This window comes from Coregonus lavaretus (genome assembly GCF_964263955.1).
Source record: "Coregonus lavaretus genome assembly, chromosome: 2".
Classification (NCBI taxonomy): Eukaryota; Metazoa; Chordata; class Actinopteri; order Salmoniformes; family Salmonidae; genus Coregonus; species Coregonus lavaretus.
Genome location: NC_139989.1, coordinates 9376642 through 9394359, shown reverse-complemented (window position 1 = coordinate 9394359; position 17718 = coordinate 9376642). Strand labels below are relative to the sequence as shown.

General features: G+C 40.9%; 1 protein-coding gene across 10 annotated transcripts; it reads right to left on the bottom strand.

Annotated features, from left to right (window-relative positions):
- Positions 1-282: 282 nt before the first annotated feature.
- On the bottom strand, positions 283-16396 carry slc35b3 (solute carrier family 35 member B3). 10 transcript variants are annotated; one of them, XR_014614986.1, is made up of 10 exons: positions 16288-16389; positions 15004-15227; positions 7858-7979; positions 4805-4959; positions 3290-3397; positions 2728-2825; positions 2517-2609; positions 1727-1838; positions 1149-1440; positions 283-1036 (listed from the first exon to the last, which is right to left on the bottom strand). XR_014614986.1 is itself a non-coding variant. In XM_084186074.1 (10 exons), the coding sequence occupies exons 2-10, from the start codon at positions 15220-15222 to the stop codon at positions 886-888; spliced, it is 1128 nt and encodes a 375-aa protein (XP_084042200.1). In that variant the 5' UTR covers positions 15223-15227; positions 16288-16396; the 3' UTR covers positions 283-885. The 10 variants fall into 10 exon arrangements, 5 of the variants coding, with proteins under 5 accessions (XP_084042200.1, XP_084042196.1, XP_084042198.1 ...); XR_014614987.1 differs by lacking the exon at positions 16288-16389 and adding an exon at positions 15460-16083 and having other exon boundaries at positions 15004-15234; XR_014614988.1 differs by lacking the exon at positions 16288-16389 and adding an exon at positions 15460-16083.
- Between the last annotated feature and the right edge of the window lie 1322 nt (positions 16397-17718).

Genomic DNA, 17718 nt, shown 5'->3' with positions numbered 1-17718 from the left:
GGGACCCAATCTAGCTAATGGCACCCTGACACATACACACACGCTCAACCAAATTAGGTCTAAAGCCAAGCCCTGTGAACAATGTTTGTTTTCTTTATAGTGCTATCTTATTCTAGGATTACTAATGAAACAAGCCCGGGGCCATCTGATGGGTAAACATCTGAGAAGCTCCTTGGCAGCCGTTCAACTCCCCCCTCTGTAGCCAATGGATAAGAGACGGCTCTGGCAAGCTAGCTACTTACACTGTAATATATGAAAACACATGAAAAAAAAACTTTTGGATAAACTTCCCATTTTGTTTTTAATGTAAAAAGAGCTACCATTTCCCCAAAACAAACGGTTCGCAAATATGGCAGTTGACACGTTGATACACTTCCAAGCATAGCCCGCCCCACACTTCAAGATGTCACTGTGCTGTTGAGCGGTCTTTTGTACAATCAGATATAAATTACAAAGAAACCATGAGAAGACATATTTCTCAGACAGTGATTGAGTAAAACATCTGTTTTTTGTCTTCTGGCACATGCAGGTGAAAATATGCTGTTTAAGATATATATATATTTTTGGTACACATTCAATTTCGGACATGATCAGTTCAATAAAAGTCAATAGCTTCTCTTTCAACCGTCTCGTCCCCCTTCGTCTTGCTCAGGCTAAAGTCATAGAGTCACTTACAGTGCAAAACTGTGCTATTTGGGTTAGCTAAGGAGTCAGCTTCCCTTTCAGAGTCACGCAAGTGCTCCGTATCCACTTTCTCCTCCTGGGGATGTTTCTGTGGAGCTCTGTGGCTTTGGAATGTTTTAGGAGCCCACTGTTATTAGGTCCATGTTAGATAGGAACGTTAGAAAAACATTTGTTTATCCCGCCCGCCACAGGTCCCTTTTACTACACGTTCTGTGATAGCAGCCTGACCTTCTTCCCGGTCAAAAACATATTCCTGAGGTCCGCCAAAGATGGCAGCTTCATCTTGTCTTTGTTTTTGCTGTAAACATTCAGGAAGATGCCGAACAGCACTAAAAGTCCACCCCATAGGTACCTGAAAGGAAATGGAACAGAGAGGCGTGTTAGAATGTTTTCAGTACCTTGAAAGTATGTAGGCTAAATTGAGCTACAGTAAACTTTGAGAGATTGAAGATAACATGACTTACTGAAAAGTAAAAGGCTTGGAGAAAAACATAAAGGATAGTACAATTGTCATAGCCTTACGTCCAGTTGTTACTAAAATGAACAGAAGATAGAAAAGTGAGAAACATAATACCACACAACCTTGAACCAACGTCTGTCACATCTAATGGATATATAGGAAAGAGATTTATCTTAACTTTGTTGATGAGATTACTTTGACATTTGTTTTGCAGTTAATCTCAAAATGAATCTTGGAGGTTTCCAGAATTTCTAAATAAGATTAGGATCACTCGGATCTGGCTTCATTTCAGTAATCTGATGTCAAAATGTAGAGTGTTAGTAAGGTTATCGATACTCAGAATGTAGAAATCTTTCTGTGGAGCCATATGGTTACTTAGAACTTCTCTAACTCAAGCTTCCATTGGTCCAAATATTCATAATATTCTGAATTACATTTTTTGAAAGTAAAATATGGACTTTTAGTAATAGGAAACTATACGGACTGTTAAATTGAACACTTCTGGACATAAAAAGAGAGTGAGAGTTACTTTGTGTGGTTCTGCAAGCAAAACATTTGCCCAGACCAAAATGGTCTTCTCACCTGTGACTGCGACCAGGGCTCCAAAGAGTTTGATCAAGGCCAGCACAAATGAAATGCCAAAGTACCCCGTGAGAGAGAAGAAGAATGCATAACCGTATGTTGTCACCGGATGCTAAAAGAAAAATAAAGATTCAATAGATTGTCATATCACCATCTTTTCCCACTTTATATGTTTTCTACAGAGTGCATCAAACAAATGCTAACTACAGAACGGTCTATGTTTGATCTATTATAATGAAATACACTGAGTGTATAAAACCTTAAGAACATCTGCTCTTTCCATGAAATAGACTGACCGGGTGAATCCAGGTGAAAGCTATGATCCCCTATTGATGTCACTTGTTATCAGTGTAGATGAAGGGGAGGAGACAGGTTAAAAAATGATTTTTAAGCCTTGGGACTATTGAGACATGGATTGTGTATGTGTGCCATTCAGAGGGTGAATGGGCAAGGCAAAATATTTAAGTGCTTTTGAACAGGGTATGGTAGTAGGTGCCAGGCGTACCGGTTTGACTGTGTCAAGAACTGCAACGCTGCTGAGTTTTTCACGCTCAACAGTTTCCCGTGTGTATCAAAAATGGTCTACCACCCAAAGGACATCCAGCCATCTTGACACAACTGTGGGAAGCATCGGAGGCAACAAGGGCCAGCATCCCGGTGGAACGCTTTCGACACCTTGTAGAGTCCATGCCCCGACGAATTGAGGGCTAAATGGGGTGCAACTCAATATTAGGAAGGTGTTCCTAATGTTTTAAACACCCAGTGTATAACAAGAGAGGGTTCTACTAACCTGAGAGCAAAAAGCCACTGCTGGTCCCAATCCACCTGCACCCAACAGGGCTGTCAATATGTACACGAAACCGATGGAATAGGAATACAAAACCTTTAACACAAGCAAAATGACACACATAAGTCTGACACATTTCTGAGGTGAATCAGGACATTTGACACAATTTGCAATATAAATATAACAAGTTGGTTTTAAGGCGGGTCGTCAGTACCATTTCAGAGTTGGAGCCGTTATGGAGCTTCATGGCTTTCTCCTGCACGTTCCCAATGGCAGCGTCGGCGCACAGAGCCAGAGAGATGAGGAGGACCCCTAAAACACCAGATACAACCAGGTTAACCACCATATTTATAAGGAAGGAAAATAACAGCACAGCAATTGAGGATTCTGAATTGCTGAAAAATGATTTTTTTTCTGTGCCTATACTTTTGGAGTGTGGGAAAACCTATATGTTTGTACATACTGTATGTGGTACAAGGTCAAACTCTTTACATAAAGCATTATTTGTAGTTCTTTAGGAGTTCAAACTCCACATTTAAAAATACTTTAGTCCCAGCCTAGGTAACAACCACTAGGCATAATTTGCCTCAGGCTCATAAATGTCAGTATCCTGATTAGTTTGATTCGTGTATCAAATACAAAAGGTTCGCTGTGTATCAAATACAAAATCACAGTGAAAGGATTTGGATGGTGAAAGGAATGATCCATAGTTAAACAGTGTTGTAACAACAGGCTCCTATACCAATACCTAGATAGATAACAGATTCACATGTTACCGGTTGCATTGAAGTTGGGGGCGACTTTACTGTCAGCTAGGGTGAACCAGATGAGTCCCAGGCTCATACAGAGAGCAGCAGATACATCAGCCAGATTGTAGCGTTTCCCTGAAGAAAACAGAGGAGTTAGGCTACAAAGTCAGGGAATTCCTCCATAGCAGATGACTAACAATTTACCAGAAAAGGAAGACTTGATTGACAAGTTTCACTTGGATGGAAAGTTGAATACAGTCAGTGGATCTCAGTGTCTAAATCGTTTTTCTTATGATTCCGATTGATCCGACACCTGTCATGACTGACATCCGATCACGAAAACCTTCTAAACAAAAGACAAACTAAACTTTGGGCAATTCGGAGGGCATTTCCCTTTGTGACAAGACAGGGAAACGATAGAATAGGTGGAGCTAGAAGCCGCTTGTGTATTTACCCCCCTCCTTATGGGTCAGGTGGAAAATGTAAATACGCTGGCTAGATAGATGCACTTCTGAGCGGTGGAGAAGAGAGGAGAGAATGTCACTTGGCAGACGAGTCGCCGCTCTGCCTCAGATCAGCGCGAGTTGAGAGAGGCCTGCGTGACACTGGCTGCAGGTCGGCTGGTGCACACGGCCCTTTGAACAAGTGTAGCCGTACTGAGAGATTTCTTCCTCTCCAACTTCCTACTGGACTCTTCAACTCAATTAAATCCAAACAGGAGAGAAGAGAACAGAGGGTGAGAGAGGAGAGGGTTGAGGTTGGTTGGTGTTGGACATGTAAAAATGCAACAAAAAAACAAGAGGAGACTGAGGAGTCTTCCCAAACAGGCCGATAGATGCCTTGGGGGTGACAAGGTGACGCAGCAGGTCGGTCTGGCGTGCTTTCATTCCCTCTCTGCTCCCCTTTGAAGGGTTCACATCAGATCTCGCTGGCATCCTGAGTGAACGCAGTAGCGTTTCCAACTAGTCCCCCTGGGGGACCCATGGTCAACATCGCCAATGCAGGGAGGGGGAGGAAGGTAAAAAACTAGTGTTTGATCGCTAAGATGTGGAACCTTTATGAAGACAATGTCTCTGAGATGAAAGGCAGAGTACTGAGAACTAGGCCTCCTCACGCTGAAATTCAACACTCGCAAACAACCCAAAAACAAAGCATGGACAGAACTACAAAATAAAAGTTGAAAAGTGGTCAGTTTCGAAGTAAGGGCATAACGGGTGTGAGGTAAGACACTCACAGGAGGTTTCTAAAGAGCCTCTCTTATGATTGACAGTTAGGCTTAACCCCCTTCCCCCCAAAAAGTAATGTTTAGTTCATTACTACCTTCATGCAAAAGTCAAACATTATTAGGCAGCATTTTCACGTCTTGATCAGGGCCCATATTCATAAAGCTTCTCAGACTAGGACTACTTATCTAGGATCAGGTCCCCTTCGTCTACAATCGTATTAATTATTATCTAAAAGGCTAAACTGATCCTATATCAGCACTCCTACTCTCACTCTTCGCGAATACCGGCTCTCATACAAAGATCAACTTCCACTTACCTTGAATGAATATCCCTCCTATCATGACAGGAATGAGTTTGCAGCACTTGAAGATAACCTGTGTAGGATAATTCAAGTAACCCAGTGAGGTGTTTGATAGGCCCATGGTCCCCACCGTTAGAAATGCTATGATCATGTACGTCTTCCCTGGTATTCTGCAAAGAGAAAAAGAGCAATTAGCAAGCCTCGTGGGATGACAACAAAAACAAATACAAAAAGGTGACAACTAGCAATACCAGGGATTTTTCTGCCATTGAAATCTTTGGGGGGGTGTTTTTTTCCAAACAATCAAAACAGTGTATACAAATAAATGCTTTCAGTGAAAACTTAAATGACTAAAACCAGATATAAAGTATGTAGAAAAGATAAAGGAGCAATATATATTTTTATAAGATCATCTTTGAGAACTAACATTCACCAAAATAAAAGCTAGACAGTCAGGGAGAATAAAACATTTGAAAAACAATTAATTCAGCAGTATTCATTTTGTTATTATGTTCGAGAAAAATAACACAGCATTAGCCGTGGGAAAATGCATAGAATTGCAGGAAATTAGCTTTAAAACTGCAAAAATTTATCTCAGCTCCATGGCTGAATACACTATATATACAAAAGTATCTGGACACCCCTTCAAATGAGTGGATTTGGCTATTTCAGCCACACCGTTGCTGGCAGGTGTATAAAATTGAGCACACAGCCATGCAATCTCCATAGACAAACATTGGCAGGAGAATGGCCTTACTGAAGAGCTCAGTGACTTTCAAAGTGACATGACATGTGGTCCTCTGTAGCTCAGCTGGTAGAGCACGGCGCTTGTAACGCCAAGGTAGTGGGTTCGATCCCCGGGACCACCCATACACAAAAATGTACGCACGCATGACTGTAAGTCGCTTTGGATAAAAGCGTCTGCTAAATGGCATATTATATTATATTATTATGCCACCTTTCCAACAAGTCAGTTCGTCAAATTTCTGCCCTGCTAGAGCTTCCCCGGTCAACTGTAAGTGCTGTTATTGTGATGTGGAAACATCTAGGAGCAACAACGGCTCAGCCACGAAGTGGGAGGCCACACAAGCTTACAGAAATGGACCGCCGAGTGCTGAAGCGCGTACTGCTTAAAAATCGTCTGTCCTCGGTTGCAACACTCACTACCGAGTTCCAAACTGCCTCTGGAAGCAACGTCAGCACAATAACTGTTCTTCGGGAGCTTCATGAAATTGGTTTCATTTTGACAGATGGAGTTTAATGACTTTTCCATGACTTCTCCACTACTTTTAACCAAATTTCCATCACCAACAATTGGCGGCGTCTCTATGTACGTATAAAAAAGTATGCGTAATGTGGTATCGACACTGGGAGGCTGCTCTCTGATTCCATGTATCATCTCGTCTTTGAGCAAGGCACTTAACCCCCCACAAAGTAGAATACCTGTTAGGCAACAGTATAAAACACATGTGGTCAACCCTCAGTCTGGAGAGCTACTGGGTGTGCAGGATTTTGATCAAGCCCTGCTCAAACACATCAGAGACAGTTTATCAAGGTCCATTTCTAAATGTGGTTTGTTAGAGGGGGACTGGAATAAAAGTCTGCACACCCATTAGCTCTCCTGGAGGATGGTTGACCACCCTTGATGTAAAACATTGTAACCAAATAGATTTTACGCCTTTTGAAATAATTCGCTAATTCAATATATCAAAGATCCAATGGCTATGGTAGGCTACAAATCTTTTTATTCAGCTGAAGCAAGCCCACACATTTTCAGGAAATGTACCTTTTCTAGTTTAGTCATATTTATCTTAGCTACCTTAGAAGTGTTTACTTTGCAGGCTGACTAGCATGTATTAAGTTGCAATGTCCTATACATTGGATGCCCAAATCAACTGGAAGTATCTTCAAAACAAGGTTTGAAGCCACATAATCCAAAAGAAAGGCTAAATCTAATATTTTTCCCTAAAATTAATGTTCACGATTCAGAAATTATTATTTTGATTCACATAATTCGATTCACCACGATTGAACCGAATCCCAACTAATACAATGGCAAAGTGAATCATACGTTTCTTTAAAAATATTCATTTAAATTAATAACATGAATCGTTCTAAAAAGTGAATCAACTTTGTATGGCCTTATTCACACGTTTTTTGGGACATGACGAAAACATGAATACATGCTAATAATAGCTAAACATAATTAGAGGGTACAAGATATGTTTTGACTTGGCTACCTAGTTAATCTGTTCTCTATCATATTGTCACACACTATGCAGGTGATCCACACAAACACAGATGCGCTAGTGTCATTCGAATCCTGTCTGAAATGTTGATTTATATTTAATTTATAAAATATTTTACAACTGTCCCTAAATAAATTACATAAACAGAAACTCATTTCCATGACATTTCAGATTTGATCATTTTCTCAATCTCTTCCAGGCCTGGAAAACACCATTTTAAAATTCCATGACTTTTCCAGGATTTTCATGACCGTATGAACCCTGCAAGATGGGGGCCTCTAAAATGTACACGCAGCGACCGTGCCCATTGCCACGTCCACCACCTAAGCCCCTTTTTGATCCAGAAAAAAACCTGAATACAGAAACCGTTTAAGAACCAAACTGAAGCAAACAGAGCAAAACAAGAGATTCTATTGGACAAATTTAGGTAGGTCCCTCCCCGTTTGCTTCCCTTTAAGAAATGTTTTGCAACAGAATCTGCATAATGAATACACCCCAAGATGAAGTGTTGTTGATATCAAGAGGTATTGTGGTAGATCACAGGTTATATTGTTTGAAGTGACAAGGCACATAGCAATTAACATAATATGAATAGTTAACGGGATAGAGACTGATAATTCTATGATTTAGTCAATCTCAATATTTTTATTAGTGCTCCAACGCCATTAACCATGAAATAGTCAGTATGTTGAGGTTATTCTCGGGTAAGCCCTACTTTTGGATCCCCGTCTTTGTTGGTGAACACCACTCCTACTTTTCTTTGTTTGCTGAAGCGTAGAGGCCTAATTGAATTCCATTCTCTTCCATTCCCTCGTTTACCTTCTCCGTTTGTCCTGTGTGAGCTGCAATTCCACCAGTCCAAACAGGGAGTAGAACCCAAACTGTACCAGGGTGAGGTACCATCCGAAGGGCTTGAAACCCTCCACGGAAAATATTAGCTCCTGAAAACAACAACAGATAAAGTCTGATAAGTCTCTTTTCAAACCTGTGGTGAGGTAAATCAGTACTTTTCCTGTAGCTTTTCACAGTATCCTCAGTGAGGCTTGCTGATAAAGTTTCCCTGCTTAGCATGTGTCAATAACCAATTGTATGGTGAATCAATCAGTCAGTCAATCAATCAAATGTATTTTTATAAAGCCCTTTTACAACTGCTGTTTACATCTGTGATGTCACAAATTGCTTTACAGAAACCAGGCCTAGACCACAAAGAGCAAGCAAAACAGAAGCGAAAGCACAGCGGCCAGGAAAAACTCCCTCAAAAGTAGAAATCTAGAGCGGAACCTGGCTCAAAGGGGTGGCCCATCCTCTTCTGCCTGTACACGGTAGAGATGAAGAGTACATTTAGCCATTAATTAAGGCCAGATTGTGAAGAACGTGTAAAACTGTCATATACAGTAGTCTTGCCATAAACTCAAAAATACTATCCGGCTACACCCACATCAGCAACGACCATTACAGCAGCCCCATGCTTAGCTGCTTTTAGCAACGCTAGTATTTACACTAGCGTTGCTAGGAATCAGCTTACAAAAAAAACGGAATAGTCACCGGAAGCTAAATAAAATTCAATTTCAACTTACTCTGCCGATTGTCCGTAGGGTTGGTTCTTATGCAGGGGGAAATTGAGAAAAACCATCTAATAGAACATACATTAAACAGACTTTCCAAGCGTGGTTCTGTTGTAGACCCACTTCCTCTCTGCTTACCTCATATCAAAATAAAAGCCCTGCATGTGTGCTTTTATTTTGACATGACGTAAGCAGAGAGAAACTGCCCACATAAAAAAACATATTGATTACTGCATTGTTGGGTTTGGAGAAAGGCATTTCACTGTACTTGTGCACGTGACATTATAACTTGATACTTGAAATACTACAGTTTACTATAGAATACTACAGTACTTACTATAGAATTCTGTAGTAAACTGTTGTATAATGTAGTGTTGTCACGATACCAGAATTTTTACTTCGATACCGATACCAGGTTTAGTATCACAATTAGGCTGGTCACGATACCAACATTTGACAAACGATACAATACCAGGCCAAGTATCGCCATAGTGAGTAGTATCCCACGGGGGGCCAGTATGAAAAATGTATGCACTCACTAACTGTAAGTCGCTCTGGATAAGAGTGTCTGCTAAATGACTAAAATGTAAATGTAAAAATGTATCGCGATACCACGGTGGAAAGTAATCAGTGGCCTAGCATCCTGTTCGCTCCGTCTCCTGGACGCTTGTTCACATTTTCTAAACGTTCTCCAAAAACAATGTCACTGAAATTCACGCTGCTACTCAATACAACACACTGAATTTAACTTCACACGGTTCAGTGTATAATAGAATACTGCATAGAATAGCTGATTTGCTCATATTTGCAAAGGCCTAGCTGTGATTTGTCCGGAGGAATGGGAGGAAGGAATATACATCAGTGGAGACTGCTGAAGGGACGATGGGTCATAATGATGGCTGGAACGGTGCAAACGGATAGAAACCATGTGTTTGATACCATTCCACTGATTCCGCTCCAGCCATTACCACGAGCCCGTCCTCCCCAATTAAGATGCCACCAACCTCCTGTGATATACATGCATAATGATCTGCATGTCATTGTGTCAGTAAGGATAAAACACTGCATGAAACCTTCTTTACTCTTCAGTTAACACAGACACACACTCTCCCTCTCATGAGTAGCAGACCCTTTTTCTTTCTTCCTGGGCCAATCAAAGTTGCCTAAACCTACTGTCAAGTTACCAGGATGTTAGCTAGCTAGGTAACATGACTGAACAACGCTGTTTGTTAACAAACTAATAATTAGCGACCCGGGATTAGTTTAAATGGTTTGTGAAATTATATAAAATGCGGGTAAATCCCAATAGAAAGAAAAAAAAGGCATCTCCTGTAATATGGGTCATATTTGTTTTTTTACAGTTTAGGCTAGAGATAAGCCGTTTTCTTTGCTGTAAAGCTGCAAGCATGCCTGTCGTGAAGCGGTCCTCCATTTTCCCTCGGACACTCAGAGGCTGCATGACATTGAACTGGCAAAGTCTACTCAGACTGATCTGTGCTCTTTGTTATAACAGGCGATGAAATGATACAATGTATCAACACTGCCTGCTTTACGCTCTGCTCCAATGTAACAAATGTATAAATCTAACAACAACAGAAGACTCATCCGGGTCTGAAGGTGTAATAGACGCAAGAGAAGCAGGTGAGGGCTGGTAGGGGATGCAGCTGGTTGATTACAGCTGCCACAGGTGATATGCCATAACAGTGAAGTGGATATTATTGGACCTGCTCATACAAGAGACTCGTAGTGGCTGTTGCTTAAATTCAACTGAATTTATAAACAAAACCGACTTTCTAACATTTTTATAACAGGGCCAGCAGGTTCTTTGGATCGATAGGGCTGAAAAAGTCAGCAGTATCATATGAAACGGTACTACGGTATTCTAAAATGTTGGTATCATAAGTATCATGACGTCTAGGTACCGTGATATTACCGTGGTACTGGTATACCGTGCAACACTAATCACTCGATACAATACTCGATACCATCACTATACTCGATTCCAAAACAATACCACAAAAAAAAAAAAGGTGTATTAGCCAAAGTCACAGAATGGCACTTGATCCAGACAGATAAACTCGGCTTCTGCTCAGTCCAATCGTTGGGCATCTTTTGAGTTTAATATCATTACATTTTAAACATTTTATGTCAATTTTTTGGAGACAGCCACATATGCATTAATGAATCAATTATACAGTCATACAATCAATTTCAATGTGTTTTTTACCAATCTAAATACAAAACAATATAATGGTAATAATTTATTTAAAAGGTTGATCTATGTTGATAAACTGGGTAAATCAAGATGTAGCCTAGGTTTATTCACAATACAGGTGAATGCATATTATTCAATAGGAGTGTGTGCATGCATCGAGTTATAGAGCTTGTTTTAGCTCATTTCATGGCCCTACAGATGACAAACAATCCCTTAAATTTAGGACTTATTTTATTGTCAACTGCTAGGAGAACATATTATTTTATTGTAGAGCATTTGCATAGAAAAAGCAATCTCTTCTTTTAGAAAAGTGTGCGCTGTCTCTTTAAGAAAGTAGTAATTTGCAAGGCAGAATGTAGCTGTGGAATCTGATTTTGTGGCTATGGAATATAGTGAAACCAGACGGGAGGTGAGGGAGACGAAGTGAATGAGTTTTTGGTGGCGAGGGAAACAATGTGAATTAATAAAAAAAATTGTGACAATAAATCAGCTTTCAAATCAGCATATTTTGCGCTATGGTTTGCATATTATCACAAACAAAGTACTAGGGTAGTGAATTGATGTTGCTTCAGCTGTAAGCTAGCAAGGAAAGTTCGACTACAATTAACGCTGGAAGCTACCGGTATCGTCTTGCATTGTATTTTTTTGTTGTTGCCTGTATGGACATTGTTCTGCGAACATTAATGAACAGTTTCAAAATTTCTACATGCTGTGTTGCATTATTCAAGTGTGTTAACTTCTGTGCAGCATGAGTGGGGAGCTAACAATGCAGCCAGACAGCTCTAGCAATGAATGAGTACGTGGAGCAGGCTATAACGGGGCTGCACTGATAGGCAGACCTGGTCCTCTGAATCAGGTGAGACACATTAGACAGAAGTACCGAACGTAACAAAAATTATAGTACCGAACCGTTTTGTATCTAAAAACTACCGAAGTTTCGGTATACCGTGCAACACTAGTATACTGTAAAATACTACACACTGCAGTGTCCCTCGATCATGTGTAGAACGTAGTATAGCATTTTGTAGTATACTGTAGAATACTACAGTAAATACTACAGTATTATCCACAAAAAAACACTAGTACATACTACAGAAATGTCAGCAGAAGTATATTACTATAAATACTACAGTATTTAATTTGCATATACCCTGCCGATTCCCCTCACCCATATCCCAATTTGTGCCACCAGTAAGTGAAAAACCTACATTTTAGTCATTTAGCAGACGCTCTTATCCAGAGCGACTTACAGTTAGTGAGTGCATACATTTTCATACTGGCCCCCCGTGGGAAACGAACCCACAACCCTGGCGTTGCAAGCACCATGCTCTACCAACTGAGCTACACAGGGCTACATGCCAAGTATAGACCATATATTGTGTTCCCTATGGGTATAGAAAAGAGCAGAAGCTCTGAACTCTCCGTTCAGAACACAGTCCTACCAACGTACAGGTTATGGAACATTTGCTCTTTTATTATTTCTCCAGTAGGTCTCCTCAAGGAGAAAGCCCCCCACTTCTATGTCAAAGATAATAAAACAAATACACATCAGTAAATACTACAGTAATGTCCCCAAAAACACTACAGTAAATACTACATTATAAACTGGGTGGTTCGAGCACTGAATGCTGATTGTCTGACAGCCGTGGTATATCAGACCGTATACCATGGGTATGACAAAACATTTATTTTGACTGCTCTAATTACGTTGTAACCAGTTTATAATAGCAATAAGGCACCTCAAGGGGTTTGTGGTATATGGTCAATATACCACGGCTAAAGGCTGTATCCAGGCACTCCGTGTTGCGTCGTGCGTAAGAACAGCCCTTAGCCGTGGTATATTGGCCATATAACACACCCCCTCGTGCATTATTGCTTAAGTATACTACAGTCTGCAAAAACACTACTGTAAATAGTACAGTATACTTGTCTGCAATAACACTATAATTACATTTACATTTACATTTTAGTCATTTTAGCAGACGCTCTTATCCAGAGCGACTTACAGTTAGTGAATACATTATTATTTTAATTTTTTATACTGGCCCCCCAAGGGAATCAAACCCACAACCCTGGCGTTGCAAACGCCATGCTCTATCAACTGAGCTACATCCCTGCCGGCCATTCCCTCCCCTACCCTGGACGACGCTGGGCCAATTGTGCGCCGCCCATGAGTCTCCCGGTCGCGGCCGGCTGCGACAGAGCCTGGATTCGAACCAGGATCTCTAGTGGCACAGTTAGCACTGCGATGCAGTGCCTTAGACCACTGCGCCACTCAGGAGCTATTTACTATAGTATATACTACTATTTTTTTCTACAGTATTTATACTATAGTAAACTATAAATACTACAGTATACTGCAGTAAATACTACAGTATTCACTAAAAACACTACAGTGAATACTACAGTAAAGTCTGCAAAAACATTAAAGTGAATAATATAGTATTCCTACCATAGTATACACTATAGTATTTTTTTGTGGGTGACCGCACTGAGGAACATTGTAGACCCACGTCTATTGTAGACCCACGTTTGGAAATTCTGTTAAATTATACATTCCATTAGCTGTTGTTTTTTTTCAAATTCCCCCCTGCATAAGGACCAAGCCTACATACAATCAACACAGTAAGTTGAAATTTTATTTTATTTTTCAGCAACGCTAGTGTGTAAGTACTAGCGTTGCTAAAAGCAGCTACCCAATGCCCTAATATCTGAACACCGAAGTAAACAGCTGAAAAGAGTTGTAAAATGTTTCACAACTGTTTCTATTGGATATATTCAGGTAGGCCCCTCCCTTTTCACTTCTGTTTGGTTCCTAGTGAATACACCCTAGCTCTCGAAAACTCTAGGTGGTATTCTGCCTCCTCTCTACAGTTCTCAGCCATTAGCTTCGCCCACAACTGCCTCATGTGAACTACAATCCCAATGCTGTGTTTTAACATTTAGAAACTTCAATAATAATCTCTTGCGATATGGCTTTCGAAACATATGGTCCTTATCTTGCATCAGCGAGAAAGAATCCTTCAAATAAAAAAGATACACTTACTGTAGCAGTTACAGATCCATACAGCTATGGGTGCCTCCATCCGACGAAACTACACTTCCGCTACACTTCCAGAGTTACGCTTACACACAGGTGTTCAGTTCATGCTAGATAGCTAATTAGCACAGGTGGTCTCCTCTTGTCTTCCGCCTGTTTTCCGTAAACAAGCACTGTAACATGGAGATATGTGTAGGAACACTAACCCTAACAAGGTTGTGTATCAATTTAACCTTTTTTTTTTTTTTTTGCTAATGAAATATAAGGTCCTTATGCTTCCAAAACCATCCCAAAGGCGCAACAAAGGCTTGGCACCTAAAACCCTCACAAACTTTTCCAGATGCACAATTGAGAGCATCCTGTCGGGCTGTATCACCGCCTGGTACGGCAACTGCACCGCCCTCAACCACAGGGCTCTCCAGAGGGTGGTGCGGTCTGCCGAACGCATTACCGGGGGCAAACTACCCACCCTCCAGGACACCTACAGAACCCGATGTCACAGGAAGGCCAAAAAGATCATCAAGGACATCAACCACCCGAGCTACTGCCTGTTCACCCCGCTATCATCCAGAAGGCGAGGTCAGTACAGGTGCATCAAAGCTGGGACTGAGAGAATGAAAAACAGCTTCTATCTCAAGGCCATCAGACTGTTAAATAGCCATCACTAGCACATTAGAGGCTGCTGCTGCCTATCTGAAATCACTGGGCACTTTAAGAAATGGAACACTAGTTACTTTAATAATGTTTACATATCTTGCACTACTCATCTCATATGTATATACTGTATTCTATAATATTCTACTGTATCTCAGTCCATGCCGCTCTGTCATTGCTTGTCCATATATGTATATATTCTTAAATTCCATTCCTTACTTAGATTTGTGTGTATTAGGTATATGTTGTGAAATTGTTAGATATTACTTGTTAGATATTACTGCACTGTCGGAACTAGAAGCACAAGCATTTCACTACACCCGCAATAACATCTGCTAAACATGTGTATGTGACAAATAAAATTTGATTTGAAACTGCAAACAATGCATTAACACCCCTCCCCTACAGAAGACGCCTTCATCCAAATACTCTTATGTGTAATCTAATGGAACTGAGAGTCATGATCAAGGGCTAAATACACCCCTGCTTACTTGTAGGTAGCCATAGATGAGGTAAAAGAGGAAGACGCCCGCCGTGCAGATGCAGAACTGGGTAGCTGTGTTGAAGCTGCTCAGGTTGATGCCTAGCACTCTCAGCTCCTCCACAGACTTAATGTGCGGAGACATCATGGCCTCGCTGGATGACGGGATGGAGATAGACAGATGCTTCCGGGCGTTGTTGTAGTTCATCAGGCCGAATTTGGCACTCATTGTGTCTGGGGGCTGGGGATCAAATACAGGAATTAGGTAGTTTCAATAATTTTTCTTTATGTTGCAAAAGGATGTGACAGGCTATATACTGAGGGTGGGAAGATGAGGAAGAAAAGTAGTCTGTGTACTTGCATGCATAGTAGCTAACACGGTATTGTCTGTATCAGGTATCTTCCACTGACACACATCGGCCAATTCACAACTGGCATAGCTAGACAGTAAGCTAGAGAATTTTACCTGTAACAATCAAGGACAGCAACAGTGCAATTATCGTTGATCTGATTTTCGTGGGCGTTTCTGGATTTTACTCCTTGAGATGTACAGCGCTACTAAGCTAGCTAACTATTTGATTGAATACAACAATAATTCATTGCTAGCTACTTAGATAGCTAATCTATCTATCTAGCTACTAAGAACTGCAGTGAGTTGTGTCCTGGGCAAATCCTAAAACGACCACAAAACATTTAAAAACACCAACATATGACATACATTCGGACTTCGACTTATTAGTAACAGTGCTATTTTTTGCAGTTAAAAATGACATTTTGCTAACTTCTTTACATGTTTTACTAGAACGTTTTTTTCCTGAAATTTCTAACTAGCTACCTGGTTAGCTGCTACAAGCTAGCATGCTAGCTGAACAAAACTTCCGGGTTTGAAATGTGTATGCTGCGTTGTTCTTCAATCGATTCGGATTATTATCATGTTTGCAGACATGACGGATCCATTTTATAAAGTTAATGTGCGGCTGTTGTATTGATATTGTAATTATTTTGAGGCGAAAAGACCTGTAGAACATTTGCTAACTTGCGAACCGCTGCTGCTGTCTCCTGGCAGCAGCCAACAACTTCCGCTGAGTGTGACTCGTCTCGATCTATGACCTCATTTCCCATTGGTGGAGGGAACAACACCAGGTCAGGTGAAAAGTGAAATGCACCTAGCTACATTCGTATTTTAGCCTAATCAGTCAGTGCAAAACAGAAAAAGTAATTTCTCTCATTCGTCACATCGTGCATTATAGTTTGAATTGAGAAGTTTGGTGTTATACATCTATTCACACCCTACCTTGTCCAGCGCTGGCGGGTCTATAACTTCTTATTTCATCAAACACATAGGATTACTTAATGTACACACCGGACTTCTTGTGTGTCTGCAAACAAAATCTGCAAACAGCAGAACCTGTCCTTCCGGACAGTCTACTTTTCAAGGAGCTGGGAGGTAAGATGCCTATTCATATAATCCTTTCTTGTTTTGTGTTTACTTTTCATATTTTTTTGCAATTCAGCAAATGGTGAAATATGAGCTCACTGGACATTATTAATAAAAATAATATGCCATTTAGCAGACGCTTTTATCCAAAGCGACTTACAGTCATGTGTGCATACATTTTTACGTATGGGTGGTCCCGGGGATCGAACCCACTACCCTGGCGTTACAAGCGCCATGCTCTACCAATTGAGCTACAGAGGACCAGATAGAACATGAATTGTATGATTTTATATGGCACTCTTGCTCACTAAATGCACCCTTTGTGCTGTTAATTTTTAAAATAAAAATTCAATGACAATGAAGCAAAACCAAAGAGGCAAAACTTTGACATATCCCTTGTCTGACCGAGAAGGATCGATCCTGTCCTGTGTTTGATGTTGACTCTCCATAGGGCCTTTGGCCTTTACAGCTCACGGTATGATTCCCTCTTTCCCTCTCATCCCCTCCCCCCAGCCCTTACTGTATCCCTCCGCCCTCCCTCCATCCCTCCTCCCTTTCCAAGCTGTCCAATTCTCTCCCTCTCTGAGCTGTCCAATTCTCTCCCTCTCCCAGCAGATGACATGGGCTTTTCCATCCACACAGGAGGTTAATTCACTCTAGGATGGCATTATTTCCTCCCAGCTCTTTGACAATATAAAAATTCAGAGTGGACAGCTCAATCCCTCTTCCATCTCAGATTTGATTGTAATGGCATTGCCTTTTGTCCCTAGGAGGCCTCCAGCCGCCATGGCCGGGGCTTTATGACACTAAATAGCCAGGCTACAATTTTCCAAAAATTCTGTTAATAACTCATTTTGAATGGGAACTTGGGCGCTGCTTGGCTGGCCACATCCGGCCACATCCCTTACCCCCCATCACTCACAGGTCACCTCCTAGACCTAGAAGGAGCCCAAACGCTAAATGCAAGGGGTTAATTCATGTCTCTGAATTTACGAGTCCCCTACCTGTTACTCTGCATTCCAAATGACAGTCCCAAAGAGATACAAATGTCATATTTACAGCCTGGCTGTAAAACAAGGTATTCAGCAATGCACAGTAGTCTGCATGGGGCTGACCACTTTCTTTTCCTATCAAGTGTACCCATTATTTTCCCATCAAGTGTACCATTCATCAAAAAAGATGGATTTATGTAATAAAACCTATTTCCTCCCCATAAGACCCTTTTAAATAATAAAATAATTATTTATTGATTGTTAAAAAATGTACATAGTCGTGTAATGGCTTTGC

Excerpts from the sequence above, each read along its gene's own strand:
- slc35b3 (XM_084186074.1), bottom strand. The coding sequence starts at position 15,222 with ATGAGTGCCAAATTCGGCCTGATGAACTACAACAACGCCCGGAAGCAT. Across the intron at positions 3,398-4,804 it reads AGGAGGGATATTCATTCAAG|GGAAACGCTACAATCTGGCT; the intron begins GTAAGTGGAAGT and ends TGTTTTCTTCAG. Across the intron at positions 1,037-1,148 it reads TCCAAGCCTTTTACTTTTCA|GTACCTATGGGGTGGACTTT; the intron begins GTAAGTCATGTT and ends ATTTCCTTTCAG.